Genomic DNA, 18287 nt, shown 5'->3' on the forward strand with positions numbered 1-18287 from the left:
TATCCTCTCAGGAAACCTCTGAAGATATGAACTTTGACGAGATGATCCTGGAAGCAGCGAAATCCATCGCTGCTGCGACATCAGCTCTGATAAAAGCTGCATCGGCAGCCCAGAGAGAATTGATTGCCACTGGCAAGGTGTCACGTACACCTCTGACATCCTCGGACGATGGGCAGTGGTCGGAGGGTCTGATCTCGGCAGCTCGTCTGGTGGCAGCAGCCACTCATAGCCTCGTGGAGTCTGCCAATGCCCTAGTTCAGGGTGTATCCTCCGAGGAGAAGCTCATCTCCAGCGCCAAACAGGTGGCCTCCAGCACAGCCCAGCTTCTGGTTGCCTGTAAGGTGAAGGCAGACCCAGACTCCGAGAGTACAAAACGTCTCCAGAATGCTGGAAACGCTGTCAAAAAAGCCACTGACAATTTGGTGCGAGCTGCACAACAGGCAATTCAACAAGAGGAGGAGAGATCACTTGTGCTGAATAAGAGAATGGTCGGAGGAATCGCTCAGGAAATAAATGCACGCTCTGAAGTCCTGAGAATTGAGAAGCAGCTCGAGGAAGCTAGGGGAAGACTCACTGCAATCAGGCAGGCCAAGTACAAGAATCGATCTGATTACTCTGACACTGACTGCGATGCAGATCAGAGTGGATATGACAGTTATACCTCTGGCTATCCTACCAGGAAGAGTCCAGACTGTTTTGTCACTTCCACGCCACGAGTCCCGGAGAAGAGTGTGGGGGACAGGGATCTCGTCAGTCCTGAGAAGGTGAATTCCACTCAGAGCACTCTGGAGAGGAGGATGAAGGCACCCAGGGATACTGAAGGGCAGTATGGAGTCGTGGAGAAGAGATATCAGGTACCAGGGTTTGAGAGGGGGTACCAGGAGGGATTTGGGGAGAATAGTCCACTGGGACAGTACAGCTCCATTGAGAGGAAGATCAATCAAGAGTTTGAGGGTCCATTTCCACCACCTCCTCCTCAGATTTCTAGTGGGAGGAAGGGGTTCGGGGTGAGGGAGGAGGTGGGATTCGGGGGGGAGAGGTTCTCACAGCCCATGACAACCTTTAAAACTGAAGTGCAGAAGTTTGTCGGGGGAGAGAGGAGAGATGTGGGGGACAAGGCAAGTTTTGGGATTGCGAGGGATCAGGGGATGGGGGATAAGTCGAGGCTCTTTGGAGGTAAACCCAGTATTGGGGGGTTCGGGGATTGCACCAGGGAGGAGAGGTTCACCGGGGACAATCAGAGTTACACCAATGTTGAGAGCAAACTTTTACCTGGGGGCAGAGTGGAGACCATCACCACGAAAGTGTACTCGTCCATACCTGGACAGACATCTTCGTCTAGTAATTTTGAGAGCACTCAGGAGCAGGAGTTTATCACCAGTGGAAGCGATTTGTCCAGCTTTAGGGGTGGTGATAGCTCGAGGTTCTCATCCACCGAGCAGAAGAGTCAGAAGGAACATGTCACTCAGAAAGTTACGGAGAAAAAAACTGTCACTATGACTGTGTCGAAACATCATGAGAGCAGAAATAAAATTTTGAGCTTTGAGGAGAAGTAGAGGATGAGGAAATTTTTGGGACTCTGGAATTCCCTGGATTACCTCGTTTACTGCCTTGTACACTGATGATTATTTTCGGGTGTAGTTTGAAAATTTTCAAAAGGGTGAGCACAAAATTAATGCAATTTGAAGATTTTTAGATGAGTATTAGATAAGTGTCCTTAGATAGCTATCTCAAGTGCTTTCGATTTAGCCTTTTTAGGATTACAACACAATTGCCTTTGAAAGAAAAAAAAAATTGAAATTTAAATTCAGTGAAAAACGTCCATACGTCGATAAATCATTGTGACAATAGCGGATTTTTTGTGTAACTGCTTTCTGTAGTTTCGATACCCGGGGATTTAGTTCTAGATGAATTTTATTTTAATCAGTTTCTCTCCTTTTTTAGTTTAGAAGAACTAATTATTATTTTTTTTTCTCGTTTGTTTGATGTTAATTACGTTGACACATGCGAGACGATTAACAAGAGAAGCAACATATCATTTAATTTTATTAATTTTCCGGGAGACAGTGGCTTTTGATATGGCGACACTCCCATTTTTATTAACTTTTCTTTTCTCCTTTTTTCCTTTTAATTCATTAATTTTTTTTTCCTTCTTTTTTCCGAGTCTGTTGCTACTCCCACCCACACACAAATCTCGAACTAATTGCAATATTTTTTATGTAAAATTGAAGGTTTTTTTTAGACAAGTGATTAAATGATACTAAAGTGCAATTTATTAATTTTTTACGTAATACTTTAAGACACATGGATAAATTTACATGCACAATTAAAAATTTCGATGCCTTAATCAATTATTTGGAATTGAGTAAGTGATTACCAAAAATGCTTTATTAATTAATTAATTAACGATTGAACGACGTATTTGTCAAGTGGAAAAATTTTTTTTTTCTTCGTTTTTCGATGGAAAGTGGGATTATTCGATGGGAAATTGGCCCTCGGTAACCACAAGAATAATATATTATATATTATACATATGTATACAAAAGTAATTGATGATTGTAATTAATTCAAAGGAATTTTATTTTATTCACAAGTTTTAATCAGCCAGATATTGTTTTCAATAATTTTAATCTATTATCTTGATTTAGTATGAATTTCGTTCTGGAGAAATAATCATTTTTAACGATTTTTACATTGTAACAGAGACGAGCCAATGAAGCCTTATTAAAATAAAATGATCAATTGAGATAACACGATTGTCAATATTTATCAACTTTTACTCACTACTCTGGAATATTATTTTTAATATCTTTTACTGCAATTATTCAGTTATTTCGCGGTATGTGAAGTTTTATTTCTAAAGAGAAAGTAAGAAAAAATAAAAAACTCTTAACAAGTCAACGGAATTAATTTTTTATTCGATTAAAAAATCGAAATTTCTGAACCCTAGACAGTCGTAAGAGTTGAAAAATTACTCATAAAATTGCTGTCGACCCCTTGGGGACCACCGGAGGTGCTGCAAGTGCTTTCTCAACAAATCTGGGGAGAATGAAAGCTCCACGATGAATTCTGTCGTTGTAGTATCTTATTTTCATGTTGTCGAGTTCTTCATCAGTGAAGATCTTCTTCGGCTCTCTAAAATTCGTTTCCTGCGAGGAACAGTCAGGAAAATTTATAAATCAGTGATATTGTTTAAAGATGCAACGTAATTGTGTCTTGAGATAATTTATGGAGAATAGAATATATTTTATTAGAATATTTGGAAAAATTCGTACAGGATCGAGACTTCCGAGGACAAATCCAATTTGTCCAGTGGGATAAGTGGGTACTGCTGCAATTCCATAAGCAGTGACTGGATAGACTGTTCGACAGTGATTGAGAGTCTTAGTGACGTGATCCAGATTAGCCCATGCTGTGCCTGCTTGACTGCAGATGATTCCATCGGATTTCAGTGCTGCCTTCATCAGAGCGAAGTAAGATTCTTGGAAGAGACACTCAGCAGGCCCTTCAAATTATTAAAATCGCACGTCAAATTTCAAATCTCCATCGAAACAAAAAAATTGAAAAACTAATTAATTCCGAACAAATCAATGCACATGTTCATTAATCCATAAAACATTCGATATATCACAAATAAATGAATGAATGAATAACAAATATTTATCGCGATTAATTGCAAATGGTGGATTTCAATGCCAAATAATTCGTTATACAATTAATTAGTCAGTTAATTATGGCGTACAGTTTCGAGGTATTTATTGAATTGAATAACTGGGGTTTTGCTTACCAACTGGATCACTGCTGTCTGTTATAATGATGTCGAATTCTCCCCTGTGTTGCTTCATGAATTCAAAGCCATCTCCAACGTTGACAGTAAGTTTGGGATCGTCTAGGCCAGCTGCCATGAAGGGAAGATAAGTCCTCGCCACTGATAGAACTGCAGCATCGATTTCTACTTGAACAACTCTATGAACCCCTGGATGTTTCACCACTTCTCTGGCGACACCACCATCACCTCCACCAACAATCAGCACCTGTGGAGAGGATTTCCATCTTCAGAGGAAACAAAATTCAATTTCCCTTGACGAAACAATCAAACAATCAATCAACTTATGTCTGACGTTTCCTTTGGATTTATAATGATTCGATATAGATGTAATTAAATTTTATTATTGAAACATTCAACAACATAAATATTACTCACATTTTTAGGATCTGGATGACTGCAGAGTGGCAGGAAGGAAATCATCTCTTGATAGGAAAATTCGTCGTGCTCAGTGCATTGGATTATTCCATCGAGAACTAGAGTTTTTCCGTGGGCTTTCCTGGGTAAAATAAATAAGAAAAAATATCAGTTTCTGGAGGTGATTTCCTGGAAATTATTTGGGTAAAAATATAACACACGTATCGATCACCAGAATGTCCTGATAAGGAGATTTTTCGTGGTGCAGTACCTTGGTGACTTCCAGGGACACCGAGATACCGGGCCAGAGATCATTAATCTCACTGAACCATCCCTGCTTGAGTGCATCCATTCCTCGGATAATTATGCTAGTGAAACTCGAATTATTCTGCAAATAAAACTCCCATTGAACATTTTATGAGTTTATAAAATCTTATCCAAATTTGTCGATTGAATTTTCTTGGGGAGAATTTACGGACTGCATCCAGTGGTATTTACAGTTTTACTGGAAAACTGGATCTTGGCGAAACTTTTTTACTGCAGCCGGTGATAAATAAACGTGCACTAGCGATACCAGGAATTACTGTCAAACGGGTTTTGCTGAATGTCTCTCCCCACTTCCAAGTTCAAGTTCTCCCCACGAATGTAAAACCACGTGCAACGTCGATTAAACAGCTGACACAACTGATAATTATTCTATGAACTATCTTTTCCTCAAAAATTGAAATTACTGGATTTTCTTTTATTTTATCCTATTTTTCAAGCTTGAGAGACACTAATTCTATAGCAAATTGCTAAACTACGATAAGTGTATTTTCTCTCAGTTATTTTTATCCAATATCTCGAAATCAAAGGAAGATAACGAGATTTTCATATATACCTTTTTTGTAGCTCCGATTTTTTTCTATAAAAAATGTTTTTACGAAAAATTCGCTATGTTCCTTCAATCCCGAAATATCGGCTAAAAACTAGTGGAGAAAAAAATGAATTGCCCATGTAAGTTAAATATTGATAGATTATTTTAAAAAATTGTTATGCTGTGCATATCACGAGTAATTTTTTAATAAAAAGGGAATATACTCACGAATTTTTCCTGAGTCGTTATTCCACTGGGGAAGCAAGAAGACCACTAATTTTATGACACCACGAGGAATCCCTTCTCTTTGTTATCTCTCCCACTAACTCCTCAAGTATTTGATAATGAAACTGACAGAACCGCGAGGGGCAGCCGATTGTTTACAGTACATCTGCCGTGTCCTCGACCTTTGGACTAAATTTAGATGATTCATTAGCGGAATTCACTGGAATGAATCGGTCTCATGTTAAAGAATAAATCATTCTCATTCATCCATTGACATCATTCAAATCAATAGCTACCGTAGAATTTATCCCTAGTCTCCTTAGTCTCCAGTTTTCTCATCGATCTTGAGTTATCATCTGTGAGAACTGATAAAATGATAATTTCGGTTTACAGTTTATCTTGAAAGGTGTACACTATTAATGGATAATAAATTTGAGAAATGATAATTTCAATTATGTAATTAAGCCCCGGATGGACTGTCTGGAAAAGATAATTTACTCCAAAATTGGGACTTTTAATTACTCCCTCAATTAATCGTTTTTTCCGATAATTGTTAGCTAGCGGCCTAGTTGTTGACAACCGCTAGAACGTTAGCTAACAATTATTGAAAAAACCGATTAATTCCCAAAGTAATTAGGAATCTGAATTTCGGAGTAAATTATCTTTTCTAGATAATCCACCCGAGCCTTAAAGCCATTTTCATTTAATTCAAGACCTCGAACTTAAGTGGGAGAAATAAATATTTTAATTGCAATTCAATTAATTTTTTTGATATCACAGATTTATTCTGTAATTGAAGTTTTACAATTCTTCTTTATAATTCGTTTTTTTTAATTCTAGTAATAGAATGCAATGGAAAAATTGAATAGATCATTTCGCTGACGGTTTTTTATTGATTTTATATTGAGGATTAAAATAGTGAAGAGTCTGTCAAGTAGATTATGATAATAATTACTGTAATTCACCATTTGGGGCTGAACTGCAGGAGAATGATGAGGTAAGTGACGATCATTCCAAAAATCTTTATAAAAAATCGGTATTAGTTCTTGGGAATTAAATAAACATGAGATTTTCTCACAGAGTAGAGTAGAGTGCAATCCAGTGGGAAGAATCCATGAGCAGTGAACACAACTTTCTTGTGCAATAATTCAACAGCAAATTCGTTCAGCTGAAATAATTAATTTAACATTAATCATTCAATTAACAATAGAAAAATTAAAAAATCATTTAATAATTATTTTTTATTATCGTCTAGATTGGAGTGGAAATGACAAGTTTTTTTATAAAAAATTGAGAAAAGGGTAATTTTTTCAATACCTCAGTCCCAATTACTTTATTTCCAGCGTGGCTTTCTTTGACGTCATATGCTACCTCAGCTGTCCTCTCCATCTGCGAAAATTGATATCAAAGAGTTTGGAGTTCATCCTACGGACAATCGATCCCCGAAAAAATCCGTCAATTCTCAAATAATTGATTCTATATTGATATTTTTTTGGAATCGAAAAGATTTTGATTATCATTCGCAGCGATTTATGACAATTAATTCCAGAATTGATTGTACAAAGAGAAAATTAAGGAAGAAGACCACAAATTGATTGAATGTCGAGTTTTTTATAAAATATTTTTCACTATTTTAATTTTAGTTTTGTAATTTGACGTAGAGAAAAAATCTGGATGATTAGGGAAAAATTTGTAATTGAAATTGAATTAATTCTGGATGATACATCACCTCTGCATTGAACCCCTTGACGGTTTCGGTCAAGATAACGATGGGATAAACAGCCAGGACGATCCAAACACTACCACCCAAGAAGTGGAGTGTCGAATCAAATTGGCCCTCAATAATGTACTGATCAATAATGAAGTAGAGAGAATCAACGCAGCAGCAACAATTATAAAAGACATTCAGAAGAATCGGTACTCCATAAAACTGACAGATTTTCCCCGACACCTTGAACAAGGCATTACGAGCTCTCCTGATCATTCCGAAATGCTGAAGAATTCGTTTGTTCTCGAAGTGACTGAGCACCGGGAGTTCATCAGACATCATCGAGCATTTCTCCATGTCCTGGAGGGCTTCATTGACGCCTTTGGCGATCTCCCTGAGGACTTCGATGACTGATGAATACTGCAGGATACCTGAACTGGAAATGAAGAGAGAAACCACGAAGGAAATTGTCGAGAAGAGGACGTACAGACGAAACGATGACGTGATGACTCGCACGCAACAGCTCCAGAAGCAGACGATTACGACGAAGAAATGGAGATTTCGCAATTTGCTGACATGCTGGAGACTGAAATCGACTGGAAATTTTCGGTTGAAGGCACTCAATTGATTTCCAGTGCTTACAACACTTCGCTGATACAGACAATGAACCAGAATCGTTATCGAGGCGAATAGATTTCCAATGATCGTTAGTATCATGTTGAATCGCAGAAGTAATGTCGAGTTAACTGGATCGTCTATTACTCCTGGGTAAATCATAATGGATGCCATGATTAAGATTATTATCAATACGATATTGTACATGGATCCCTGTCTTGAACACGAGAACTTGAGGGAGAAATCGGATTTTGGTGAGGATAACACTTGGATTATGAGTCTTTGGGGTGAGAGGCCTAGAAGGGACAGGATTATTTGAATCGTTTTGAAGAGGAATAGGTTGACTCTCGAGGGATCTACTTTGTAATTCATGATTAGACTGGTGCTTGGGGATCTCTCTGAGTTCCTCGAGGCGTTGGAAGATTCGATATTTAATTTTTGCGAGTGCAGTCTATTGATTCAATGTCCGGTGGTGATGAATGATTGGGGGTTTATTGATCTGTTTGGAGAGGACAAGGTTGTCGAGGCTCAGGAACGGTTGGAAATTGTCGGGCTGGGTACATTAAATCGAGAGGTATTTATTTATTCAAGTATATAATGTCCAATATATCCATTTATATAAATATATGCATTTTGCAAAAAAAATAATATGAAATCATCAATTAATCGATTAATCATTCAATCATTCATTTAATTAATATTGCAAACATTTTCTTTGATTATTAAATATAAAGATTTCCCTATGTACTATATAGAGAATTATATTTGGGGAAAAATATTTAACTGTATTAATTACTATCCCGTCAATTTGAATGAAAATCTGTCCACAATATTTATATAATTCGCGCTCTGTTATAATTTTTTAAATAAACAAATAATAATGATGAGGGATAATTGTTCAAATTCAAACGTCAGCGCCACTTGGCGGGAACTAATTTCTCCGAAATTTCCCACTCCCTGCAGTTCTCCCGCGCCGAGAACAGCTGAGCACGTGTCTCACTCGTTGTCACACAATTTTCGGAGTTTTCCGCGGTAAATACACGGTATAAATAAATAATAGAAGTCCACGAGCAGGAGTGAATGTGTTATTGTCGTAGGAGATATCAATTTGTGGAGGAATACCGCTGGATAACTGGGGAATAGAAGAATTGAGCCATGGCGATGCTTGCAGAACCCAAGAGGAAGCAGAAATGGACGCTCAATCCTCGGGGAAAACACTGGAGCGAGGGTTTGTCGTTTTCTCTGTCACCCATTAGATGCACCTGGTGTTTTCGTCTGCTGTGGCTTTCCCTTAATCGATTTTACATTGTAATCCATGAATCTATGGCTCGCTCCCTTTACCTCTGGATTATTTATTAGAAGAAATTATTTTCTGGGGTTTAAACATTTTTATTTGGGAGTTTTGGGGATTAAATCAACTTTTTATCTTAGATTAATGTTTTTTTTGTGCTCGGAATTCACTGTTTTTAATTAAAAAAATTGTATTTGTTTCATTTAATTTTCAGATTCCAATAAATTCGGTCAGAAAATGTTGGAAAAAATGGGCTGGACGAGTGGAAAGGGCCTTGGGGCCCATGAGCAAGGCATGATCGAGCATGTGAGGGTTAAATTCAAGGATGATGCAGGTGGTGAGTATTTCCACACCTCAATTTTGCTTATCTCCATCGTATCATTTCCCTGGCAGGTGAGACTGGAAAATTGTGGCCTCATTTCTCCCCTCAATGTATTTTAAATATTCCATAAAGAATTACTCGTCTCATTCCATTCTATTTATTATCCATGGATTAAATATTGGAGTATTGAATTTTAATTGGAAAAAATTAATTAGGCATTGGCTACTCGAAAGACGATCAAGACAAATACTGGACGGAGCACCAGGAGAATTTTAACGATCTCCTGCAGAAATTGCAGACAGGAACTGAAAACTCTGAAGAAGCTCCTAAGGAGATTAAAAAGTCCACAGATCTCAGCGGAAAGTCTCTGGAGATGAAATCAAAACAGAGTCGAGCTCGAGTGCAGTACGTATTTAATCCAAATTTAATTGAACTAAAATTGAACTCAATTAAACGAATCACTCATCAACATTTATCCCTTGATTATCAATTTCTCAATTTACTTCTAATTTACTTCAATTTAATTAGTTTCATTATTTTTCATTCAATCTTTGATTAATTTTCGTCAAATCCAGGAGTATAAGCGAAATGTATAATTTTATCTAAGAAAAATGAATGGAATTGATTTATTTTACAGTTACCAGAAATTCACTCGTGGAAAAGATGTGAATAAATACAGCACCAAAGACCTAGCGAATATTTTCGGGAAGAGAGACCTCGAAGAGGCCCCCAAAGTCCCTGAAGTCCTCGATGCCTCTTCCTCGGAACCTCCAACACCGATCGGTGCAACGGACACCACTGGGGGAGTCCTCACAGTCAAGGGTGGCAGTATGAGTGATTACTTTAAATCTAAATTCCCAAATTTCCAGCTTACTCCAAAAAAATCGCAAAGAGACGAAGAAAAATCGTCTGAGAGTGAATCCGAAAGGTACGTGGGATTTGGTTTCTCGTCTCCATCGATAGCTTCGATATTTTCTCTGGAGAAATCAAAATTAAATCACGAACCTGTCGAAAATAAAACACCAATGAAACGTAAATCTGAGTTTTACGTTGAAACTCCAAATTCGTCGTTGAAAACTGATGAAATTCAGCACAGATCGAAAAAATTGAAAGCATCAGACGATTCTGTCAATCAGAAACTAGAATTTCACTCTCCAGATCGAGAAAGGTCTGAAAAGAAAGGGAAAACTGAAAGCGAAAATTATTCTGAGACTTCAAATAATATTCCGGTAGGGAAATTAGGGAGAACTGAGGAAAGGAAATCGAAGAAAAAGAAGAAAAAGGAAAAATCAAACTCTGAAACCTTGCAAATCCAAGAGACTCCAGAGAATTCCGTGGAAGTCCCGGAATCCTCTTCTCCCAAAAAGTCGAAAAAAAAGAAGAAAAAGGAGATGGAGCCAGTGGAGTGCATTCCGCAGAGCCCTCCCCCTGCGATTCCTTCGCTAAATTCTCTGGAGCCTCCAAAAAAGCCCCCGAGAACTTTCCTAAGGCCTCCAGGACTCCCCCTGGAGTGTCCAGGCCCTTCGACCCCAGAGACACCAAAAAAATCCAAGAAACTTTCAAAAAAAAATCCTGATGTCGAAAAATCCTCATCTGAGTCCCAAGAAAAGCCTGAAACATCAATTACTGAGCCTCCAGTTCTGGACCAGGAGTCTCTAGCCTCTGAAATTCCCTCAGAGACTCCAAAGAAGTCGAAAAAATCGAAGAAAAAAAATCACGAGCACGAGAAAAATCACTCTGAACCCCAGAAATTTGTTTTTGAAAATCCAGGACTTGATCTGGAGTCTCCAGAGCCTGAAACTACTCCAGTGGAGGTGGGAATTAACTCTCAGGGCCTGAAGAAGACGAAGAAAAGGAAAACAGATAATTTCGAGGGTTTTATCAATCCAGCTCTCAATTTAGACTCGAAAATCGAAGAAAATCCTAGTTTCTCGAGCAATTTTGAGGTTTCCAGACAACCTGGAGTCTCCAATGATGCCCTGGACCTCTCTGACGAGTGTTCCAACAAGAAAAGAGTGACATTCAACGATGAAATCGAGTACAACACCGATTTATCCAAGAAAAAGAAGAAAACCAAGCGAAAATTGGATAAGTTCGAGGTCGACAATGAAAAATTGAAAAAGAAAAAAATAAAAAAGGAAGTGACGGGGTACGTGAATCCTGTTCTCGAGGAAGAGGATGTCAGTGAGGAAATTATTGACAATGAGGAGAACGAGAGGAAGAGTCAAAAGAGTCTGAGGAAGAGGAAGAGACGAATTTCTAATCTGGAGACTATCGAGGAAATTCCTGAGGAGGAGGGCAAGGGGGAGGAGGCAACTGAACACATTCCCAGGAAAAAGAGCCGGAAGAGGGGAGGAGAGGGAAATTCCCAGAATTTTAAAGAAAATTTTGCAGGGCAGGGGGAAATTAACAAGGGGGAGAAAAAATTGGAGCTGGGGCAGGAGGTGAAGGTCGATGTACTCCAGCAGAATAATTCTGGACAGTTTTTTAGTCCTCGGGAGGGGCCAGATGATAGACGCAAGAGGAAACTCAAATCTCTTTTCATGAAGAGCCCAGTCTTGCAGTTTCAGGGATCCAATATTAATGACATCAAGGGATATGGACTGCAGATGTGACCGGGAATTTGAATGGAGTGTTAATTAGTGTAAGAGTGGTAAACATCGGGATTTAATTGCGTAATTAATTCGAGAATTCAGAGGAGAATTTAGTGAGTTTTAAGTGTTAGTGATTATCAATTTGTGAAATGGAAGGAATGCCTGTCACTCGAATAATCTATAATATTTCAAATTTACAAAGGCTTCCAGTTAATTAGAGAATTTCAGTTCTTGTAGAACTGATGATTATGTACATTTGTAGAAATAATTCTTGGTCATGAATTTCATGCACAGAATTCTATTCTCAGAACGAAAAATCGGGGAAAGTGAATCGTGGTCGAAATGTAATTAATATATTTCAGTAAAATTTGATAATTTGAAGAGATAAACGTCTTTTTTTATTGTTACTACTTAACATTAGCTTCGGGACGCTGCCTGCTGTTGCTCGTCACTGAAGTCGATGTTGTGGTTGATCGATACGATTTCTTCAAATTGATTGAGTTTCTTGTACAAATTGTCAATTTTCTTTGAATCATTTTCGTCTACAGTTGTGATTACGTTTGGAATAAATTCCTCGTCTGCCGATTGCACGCTGTAGTTCAAGGATTGGAGCTTTGTGACGACTTTTGGGATGACCACTGGATTGCAGTAGAACTGAAAAGCCAAAGACATTAAACAACTATTTTATTAAGAATTCTTTTACAATTTTTCTGGCAAAAATCAATAATTTGGCAATAGCATTTTGAGGGAAAACAAATATTTGTTTTTGGGGTCATGGTGTCATTTCAATTTACCTTGTAGAATTTTCCGTTGTTCTCGAACTCCTCGACCTCTTCGGCACCCACGGCGATGGCGTCGTCTGTCGCTCCGTCCAGGTCTTTCTGTATTTCTGCTATTACCACTCCTCGATGCTCGAAGACATTCCGGAGCTTTTCATCACCGACGACACAATTATTCTTACGGAAAACTGTGTTCAGTAGATTTTTTATTAATGGTATGTTGTCGGAGAGAATTTTTATGACGAATATAGAACCCCCGGGGCCTCTGAAGTCCAGGAGTTCTGCTCGCGATTTTGTCTTCGATTTTTCTGCTCGTTCCAGGACTCCAGCTATCGTTGCAGCTGGCACACATTTCTTCTTTGCCTCTTCCATTATTTGGGCTAGTTTCAGATTTTCTATGGGCTTGTGACTTTTTCCCTCTACATGAATAAAAAAAGATTTTCCCATTTTGTAAAATATAAACTCTTGTATAAAGATAATTCAAATGAAATATTTCAAGGAAATTAAATTGATAGAATTCAGATATGGAAAAATGTAAAACTTGTTTTAATTGATGAAATAATTAATTACCGGCAATAGCGACCTGCATTTTTCTCACGTAAGATGCATTGAGAAGGGATTTTTCCGCGTCTTTCTCCGCCTTGACATGTTTGATATTCTGCCATTTACTGTGTCCTGCGAATCTTTTCTCTTGTCGAAGAATATTTTTCGAATAGACAGACGGACTTCGAATGCATAATTTTATGAAACTATACATATTCACTCTTTTATTTCTAACCTAAAATCGGTGAAGAAGTCTTGAAGTTTCACTCAGCATGTATTAAATTTAATTGACGAATCTCAATCACTCAGCACTGGATTTTTATTCCATTTTCAACAATTTCCGTGCAATAAATTTCTATTTTCGAGTGGAAATATGAGGATTTTCTTCTCGGGTTTGCACTTTGTATTTCACTTCGAGGGGCTGGCGCTACTGTCGACGATTTTATATTAATCTAGAGATCTAATTAATCATTCTATGATAAAAAAGAAAATTCATGATCACTTTCACGACTTTTTATTACAAATCGACTTTTAAAATAAATAAATACTAATATTCGTAAATTTCTAAGCACTAATGACTGGGATTGATGAGAAAATATTGGGGTTTCATTGAAAAAGATAATCGAAATTTTATTTCGTACTTCCCTTCGATAAAAACTAGCTGATAAAACAATTAGCATAAATTCTCTAGAACACAGATAATACTACGATGATTAATACGATTAATACATGATTCATACAATTGACTCGTAAAACAATCTGACATTAAATGATCTAGCTTAGTTACTGGTTGAGTCTGTACGATCGTCCCATAATGTTTGAAGGCACGTTTTCCTTAGATTCGTCCCCTAAATTGTCATTGGAGCTGAAAAATGATGAATAAGAAATATTAATCCATTTGATAAATCGATTGAAGGGACAGGAAATTGAAATCCAAATTCTGACGTCCGTAGGAAGATAAATTTTACTTACAGAACAGAATCACGTTTGTCCTCGATGGAAAACGGTTGAACCTCCAGCTCCTGTACTCTCTTTTGTAATTGATGGATTTCGATACGACGAGATTGGCACAGGTTCTTCAGAATTCCCTTTTCCCGCTCCAATTTCTCGATTTTCTTAACGAACATGACTTGGTCCTCAACAATTCCCGACTTGGGTGCCATAAATCCAGTGATGATCTCTGGAATGGACTGTGTCTCAGCATCTCTCCTGTGATCCCTCCAGTGCTTGCACCTCTCGCAATTACTGCTCTTCCCCTGCTCCTGCCTGAGCCTATCAACCTCCTTCTGGAGTTGCTGAATATTTCTCTTAGCAAGATCCAAATTCTCCCTGTAATCATCGCACTTCTTCTTGTACGGTATGCACAGACCCTCGATCCTCATCTCCAGAGCCGTGATCTTTCCCTTTTTAAGTATCACCTCATGCTCAAGACTCTGAATTGTTTTCCTGAAGCTCTCACAATTGCACTCTCTTTCCTCGGCCACGGCGAACTCCTGAGCAAGCTCCAGAGGTCTATTCTGATTAAAGAGATCACTCCTTTTATTTCTTCTGGACGCCGCTCCAGGATTAGGACTTGCTGATCTAGATGAGCTATTGCTCCTTGGATAACTCGTTCCCTCAATTTTCAATTTAATCTCTGCATTCTCCTTCGTCAACAACTCAGACTTGATCGTCAGGCACTCAAAGTCCTGCACCAATTTCTCATACTTCCGCTTCACCTCCTGGTGCACAGACTGCTGCGACTCCTTCTCTTCCTCCAAATCGCAGACTTTTCCCTGGAGATGAGCCACGTCATTCTCCAGTTCCCTGATTTTCGTCAGCATCAGATCCATCTCTACGTCAAGCTCGTGGTTCTCAGTCTTCAATTTGACATTCGTTGCCTGAAGGCTCTGAAGCTGTGTCTGAAGGTTCGTATCAATGACAGGAGCTTGTGAAGTGGCAATTCTCGCCCTCAAATCAGTGATCTCCGACAAGAGCTGGGATTTCTGCATCTGCAGCTCCTGAATTCTGTTGCTGGCACCCTCGAGACTATTTTTCAATCCAGCATTCTCATCCCTGAGATCCTCCATGTCCCTCTCAGCTGTTAATTTACTCGTGCTATTTCTGATTTTCCTCACCAGACTCTCATTCTCCGCCCTGATTCCCTCGAATCTCTCCGTCAAATCCCTGAGCTTATCCTCCACCACTTGATTATAATTTCTGCTCTCTACCAGCTGTTTCTCCAGCGCCACAGACTTGATCTTCTCATTTTTCAATGAGTCCTGCACCTCGTCCAGCATGAGCTTCTGCTTGTGATTCTCACCCCTCAAAAATTCAATCTCTGTCTTGTACTTCTCCAGTCTCGACTGATTCTCCAGGGACTCGTCCTTGAGCCTCTCGTACTCCGGTGTCATCGACTCCAGCTGATTCTTCACCTCTGATAATTTATCACACTTGACCTTCAGCAATTTAGTAACCTCTTCCACTTTTCCCATGTGACTGTCACTGATTCGCTTGATATTATCACACGTTTCATTGGCCCTCTGGAGCTCCTTCTCCAAACGATCAATCGCACTCACTGATTTCTCGAGTTCCATCACCTTGAGATCGATGATAGCTTGGTAATTATTTTTACTAGCCTCCAGACCCTCGATGTTCTTACGCAACTCCAGATTTTTCGTTTTAAGGCACTCCAGTGAGTTCTCCAGCTCCTCGACCTTGATCTTGTGTCCCACTTCCAGCTGATGGAGCTTCGACGAGTGCTCGATATCCTTGTTGAATAATTCTTCGGTGAATACTTTCTCGCGCTCCTCCGGCGTCATCGGGGACTTGGATCCGTCCAGGGAGGACCTCTTGGTGTATTTTTCGAGTTCTGAATGCAGAGTCACGTAGTCTGCCTCCATGACTCGCACCTTCTCGTCCTGTAAGTTCTTCTCGTGGTTCATTTCTTTCAGGATGTTCTTTAGATGAGATATTTCCTCCTCCAGGGAGGACCTCCTGGACTCCTGCGTTGAGAGATCGTGCTGGAGTTTTTCCACGTCGCCTTCTAATTCTTTAGCCCAGAGGGTGGATCTTTTCTCAGCGTCCACCAGCTGTTTCTTCTCCTCCTCCAGTTTGATCTTTTCTCTCTTGTGAGTCGAGTGGATCGAGGCGATTATTTCTTTTTCTTTTGTCATTATTGTGGAGATTAGGATTTTTATCAGGTCGATTATCTTGGAGGATTCCTCGAGTTTCTGGGAGGATTGCAGACAGGAGATCTCTTTCATTAAGTAGGATTTGGCCTTGTCTAGTTCTTCAAGACCTGGGGAATGATTCTGGCCTTCGTGTTGGGAGAGAGTCGACTTCAATGAAGAAATTTCATTGATTAGACGAGAATTTTCTTCTTTGGAATTATTCAAGTCGTCAGTCAGGGTATTTATAACCTTCTGGAGTGTCTCGATGGTTTCTCCAGAGGTCCTGGACTCCTGGAGGATTTTCTCCTCAGCACTCCTCACCTGTTCCATCAGACAGCTGTTCTTCGCCTTCAGGTCTTCTGTCTCAGCCTCAAGCATTTTCTTCTCATCTTCAAACGTCTCTGGTGAGAAATTCGACTTCAATGAAGAAATCTCATCGATAAGACGAGAATTTTCTTCTTTGGAATTATTCAAGTCTTCAGTCAGGGTATTTACAGCCTTCTGGAGTGTCTCGATGGTTTCTCCCGAGGTCCTAGACTCCTGGAGGCTTTTCTCCTCTGCAGTCTTCATCTGTTCCATCAAACAGTTGTTCTTCTCCTTCAGGTCCTCTATTTCAGCCTCAAGCCACTTCTTCTCATCTTCAAACTTTTCTGGTGAGAAAGTCGACTTCAATGAAGAAATCTCATTGATAAGACGAGAATTTTCTTCTTTAGAATTATTCAGGTCTTCAGTTAGGGTATTTACAGCCTTCTGGAGTGTCTCGATGGTATCTCCAGAGGTCCTGGACTCCTGGAGGATTTTCTCCTCTGCACTCTTCACCTGTTCCATTAAACAGTTGTTCTTCTCCTTCAGATCCTCCATCTCAGCCTCAAGCAATTTCTTCTCATCTTCAAACTTCTCTGGTGAGAAAGTCGACTTCAATGAAGAAATCTCATTGATAAGACGAGAATTTTCTTCTTTGGAATTATTCAAGTCTTCAGTCAGAGTATTTACAGCCTTCTGGAGTGTCTCGATGGTATCTCCAGAGGTCCTGGACTCCTGGAGGGTTTTCTCCTCTGCACTCCTCACTTGTTCTATCAGACAACTGTTCTTCTCCTTTAGATCTTCTATCTCAGCCTCAAGCCACTTCTTCTCATCTTTAAACTTCTCTGGTGAAAAAGTTGACTTCAATGAAGAAATCTCATTAATAAGACGAGAATTTTCTTCTTTAGAATTATTCAAGTCTTCAGTCAGGGTATTTACAGTCCTCTGGAGTGTCTCAATGGTGTCTCCAGACGTCCTGGACTCCTGGAGGATTTTCTCCTCTCCACTCTTCACCTGCTCCATCAGACACATATTCTTCTGCTTAAGCTCTTCCATCTCAGTCTCAACTAACGACTTCTCATCCTTAAACTTCTCCAGAGCATTGCTAACATTGTTGATACACTTCTTGAACTTCTGCAGATCATCGCGATGCCTCTGCACTTCCTCACTGATCTTGTCAATTTTCTTATCACTGAGAGTCTCAATCTCCTGGCACTTCTGTTCATAAAGCACCGTCAGGCTGTCATAATTAGCCCTCAGGCCCTCGAGCTCGCTGTGGAGCTTCTGCACTTTCTCCTCGACGTAAGAAACAGTATCAACTCCATCCTGGCCCTCCAGAATGCTCCCATTGAAAATCGTATCATCCAAGAGTCCAGAAATGCTCAAATTAACATTCTCCTTCGCCTTCGTCTGCAGTTTCTCGACATTAGCCGATTTTTTCTCAAACTCTTCCTTCAAATCCGTCAGTTTTTTATCAGCTGATTTCACCTCCAACTTCAAAGTCCTTCGCGCCTCTATCAGCTCAGCCAGGTGTCCACACTTCCTGCAATCCCGTTTCACCGACAATTCATCCTTGAGACCCTTGATGATCCCCTCGTACTCCTCAATCTTCTCGATGAGATTACTCGAAAGCTCCTCATTCTCGTTCTCAAAAGTCTCACACTTCTTCCTCAGGACCTCCAGATTCTTCCTACTCGTCTCCAACTCCTCAATCTT

General features: G+C 39.5%; 6 protein-coding genes across 11 annotated transcripts in view; 2 read left to right on the top strand and 4 right to left on the bottom strand.

Annotated features, from left to right (window-relative positions):
- rhea (Talin_middle and talin-RS domain-containing protein rhea) overlaps positions 1-2751 on the top strand; it is a 40206-nt gene extending 37455 nt beyond the window's left edge. For both annotated transcript variants that reach the window (XM_011299057.1, XM_011299056.1), the window contains one exon: positions 12-2751. In XM_011299057.1, the coding sequence (XP_011297359.1) occupies positions 12-1556 (1545 nt within the window). In that variant the 3' untranslated portion in view covers positions 1557-2751. The remainder of the gene's footprint in view (positions 1-11) is intronic.
- On the bottom strand, positions 2154-5375 carry SpdS (Spermidine Synthase). Of its 4 annotated transcripts, none has more exons than XM_011299055.1 (7): positions 5268-5373; positions 4682-5151; positions 4455-4571; positions 4205-4325; positions 3788-4034; positions 3276-3505; positions 2154-3149 (listed from the first exon to the last, which is right to left on the bottom strand). In XM_011299055.1, the coding sequence occupies exons 3-7, from the start codon at positions 4529-4531 to the stop codon at positions 2976-2978; spliced, it is 849 nt and encodes a 282-aa protein (XP_011297357.1). In that variant the 5' UTR covers positions 4532-4571; positions 4682-5151; positions 5268-5373; the 3' UTR covers positions 2154-2975. The 4 variants fall into 4 exon arrangements, with proteins under 4 accessions (XP_011297357.1, XP_011297355.1, XP_011297356.1 ...); XM_011299053.1 differs by having other exon boundaries at positions 4405-4571; positions 5268-5370; XM_011299054.1 differs by lacking the exon at positions 4682-5151 and having other exon boundaries at positions 5268-5375.
- Positions 5376-6199: 824 nt separating this feature from the next.
- Positions 6200-6653, bottom strand: LOC105263076 (putative gustatory receptor 2a). The gene is made up of 3 exons (XM_011299063.1): positions 6582-6653; positions 6343-6432; positions 6200-6285 (listed from the first exon to the last, which is right to left on the bottom strand). Exons 1-3 carry the CDS (start codon positions 6651-6653, stop codon positions 6226-6228), a joined length of 222 nt encoding a protein of 73 aa, XP_011297365.1. The 3' UTR covers positions 6200-6225.
- A 1422-nt stretch (positions 6654-8075) lies between these two features.
- LOC105263075 (proteoglycan 4) lies at positions 8076-11869 on the top strand. 2 transcript variants are annotated; one of them, XM_011299062.1, is made up of 5 exons: positions 8076-8161; positions 8685-8815; positions 9093-9215; positions 9416-9605; positions 9838-11869. In XM_011299062.1, exons 2-5 carry the CDS (start codon positions 8743-8745, stop codon positions 11813-11815), a joined length of 2364 nt encoding a protein of 787 aa, XP_011297364.1. In that variant the 5' UTR covers positions 8076-8161; positions 8685-8742; the 3' UTR covers positions 11816-11869. The 2 variants fall into 2 exon arrangements, with proteins under 2 accessions (XP_011297364.1, XP_011297363.1); XM_011299061.1 differs by lacking the exon at positions 8076-8161 and having other exon boundaries at positions 8291-8815.
- A 90-nt stretch (positions 11870-11959) lies between these two features.
- Positions 11960-13546, bottom strand: LOC105263074 (translational activator of cytochrome c oxidase 1). Its single transcript, XM_011299060.1, has 3 exons — positions 13144-13546; positions 12589-12992; positions 11960-12448 (listed from the first exon to the last, which is right to left on the bottom strand). The coding sequence occupies exons 1-3, from the start codon at positions 13328-13330 to the stop codon at positions 12212-12214; spliced, it is 828 nt and encodes a 275-aa protein (XP_011297362.1). The 5' UTR covers positions 13331-13546; the 3' UTR covers positions 11960-12211.
- Positions 13547-13681: 135 nt separating this feature from the next.
- Positions 13682-18287, bottom strand: part of LOC105263077 (centromere-associated protein E) — a 10705-nt gene continuing 6099 nt past the window's right edge. The window contains exons 3-4 of the mRNA XM_011299064.1: positions 14089-18287; positions 13682-13981 (exon numbers count right to left, since the gene is read on the bottom strand). The exon at positions 14089-18287 is cut by the window's right edge and continues 3381 nt beyond it. Of these exons, the coding sequence (XP_011297366.1) occupies positions 13900-13981; positions 14089-18287 (4281 nt within the window). The 3' untranslated portion in view covers positions 13682-13899. The remainder of the gene's footprint in view (positions 13982-14088) is intronic.

The sequence above is a fragment of the Fopius arisanus genome, unplaced genomic scaffold, assembly GCF_000806365.1.
Source record: "Fopius arisanus strain USDA-PBARC FA_bdor unplaced genomic scaffold, ASM80636v1 scaffold00013, whole genome shotgun sequence".
Lineage (NCBI taxonomy): Eukaryota > Metazoa > Arthropoda > Insecta > Hymenoptera > Braconidae > Fopius > Fopius arisanus.

Bases quoted from the DNA above. Each gene is read 5' to 3' on its own strand.
- SpdS (XM_011299052.1), bottom strand. From the start codon at position 4,535: ATGGATGCACTCAAGCAGGGATGGTTCAGTGAGATTAATGATCTCTGG. The intron at 4,035-4,204 runs GTGAGTAATATT...TCCTCTCCACAG, and splicing joins GTCATCCAGATCCTAAAAAT to GTGCTGATTGTTGGTGGAGG. The intron at 3,506-3,787 runs GTAAGCAAAACC...AATAATTTGAAG, and splicing joins AGACAGCAGTGATCCAGTTG to GGCCTGCTGAGTGTCTCTTC.
- LOC105263075 (XM_011299062.1), top strand. From the start codon at position 8,743: ATGGCGATGCTTGCAGAACCCAAGAGGAAGCAGAAATGGACGCTCAAT. The intron at 9,216-9,415 runs GTGAGTATTTCC...AAAATTAATTAG, and splicing joins ATTCAAGGATGATGCAGGTG to GCATTGGCTACTCGAAAGAC. The intron at 9,606-9,837 runs GTACGTATTTAA...TTTATTTTACAG, and splicing joins CAGAGTCGAGCTCGAGTGCA to TTACCAGAAATTCACTCGTG.
- LOC105263074 (XM_011299060.1), bottom strand. From the start codon at position 13,330: ATGTATAGTTTCATAAAATTATGCATTCGAAGTCCGTCTGTCTATTCG. The intron at 12,993-13,143 runs GTAATTAATTAT...TTATTCATGTAG, and splicing joins AATGCAGGTCGCTATTGCCG to AGGGAAAAAGTCACAAGCCC. The intron at 12,449-12,588 runs GTAAATTGAAAT...TTGGCTTTTCAG, and splicing joins ACAACGGAAAATTCTACAAG to TTCTACTGCAATCCAGTGGT.
- LOC105263076 (XM_011299063.1), bottom strand. From the start codon at position 6,653: ATGGAGAGGACAGCTGAGGTAGCATATGACGTCAAAGAAAGCCACGCT. The intron at 6,433-6,581 runs GTATTGAAAAAA...TAATTATTTCAG, and splicing joins ATAAAGTAATTGGGACTGAG to CTGAACGAATTTGCTGTTGA. The intron at 6,286-6,342 runs GTGAGAAAATCT...TTTTTTATAAAG, and splicing joins ATTGCACTCTACTCTACTCT to ATTTTTGGAATGATCGTCAC.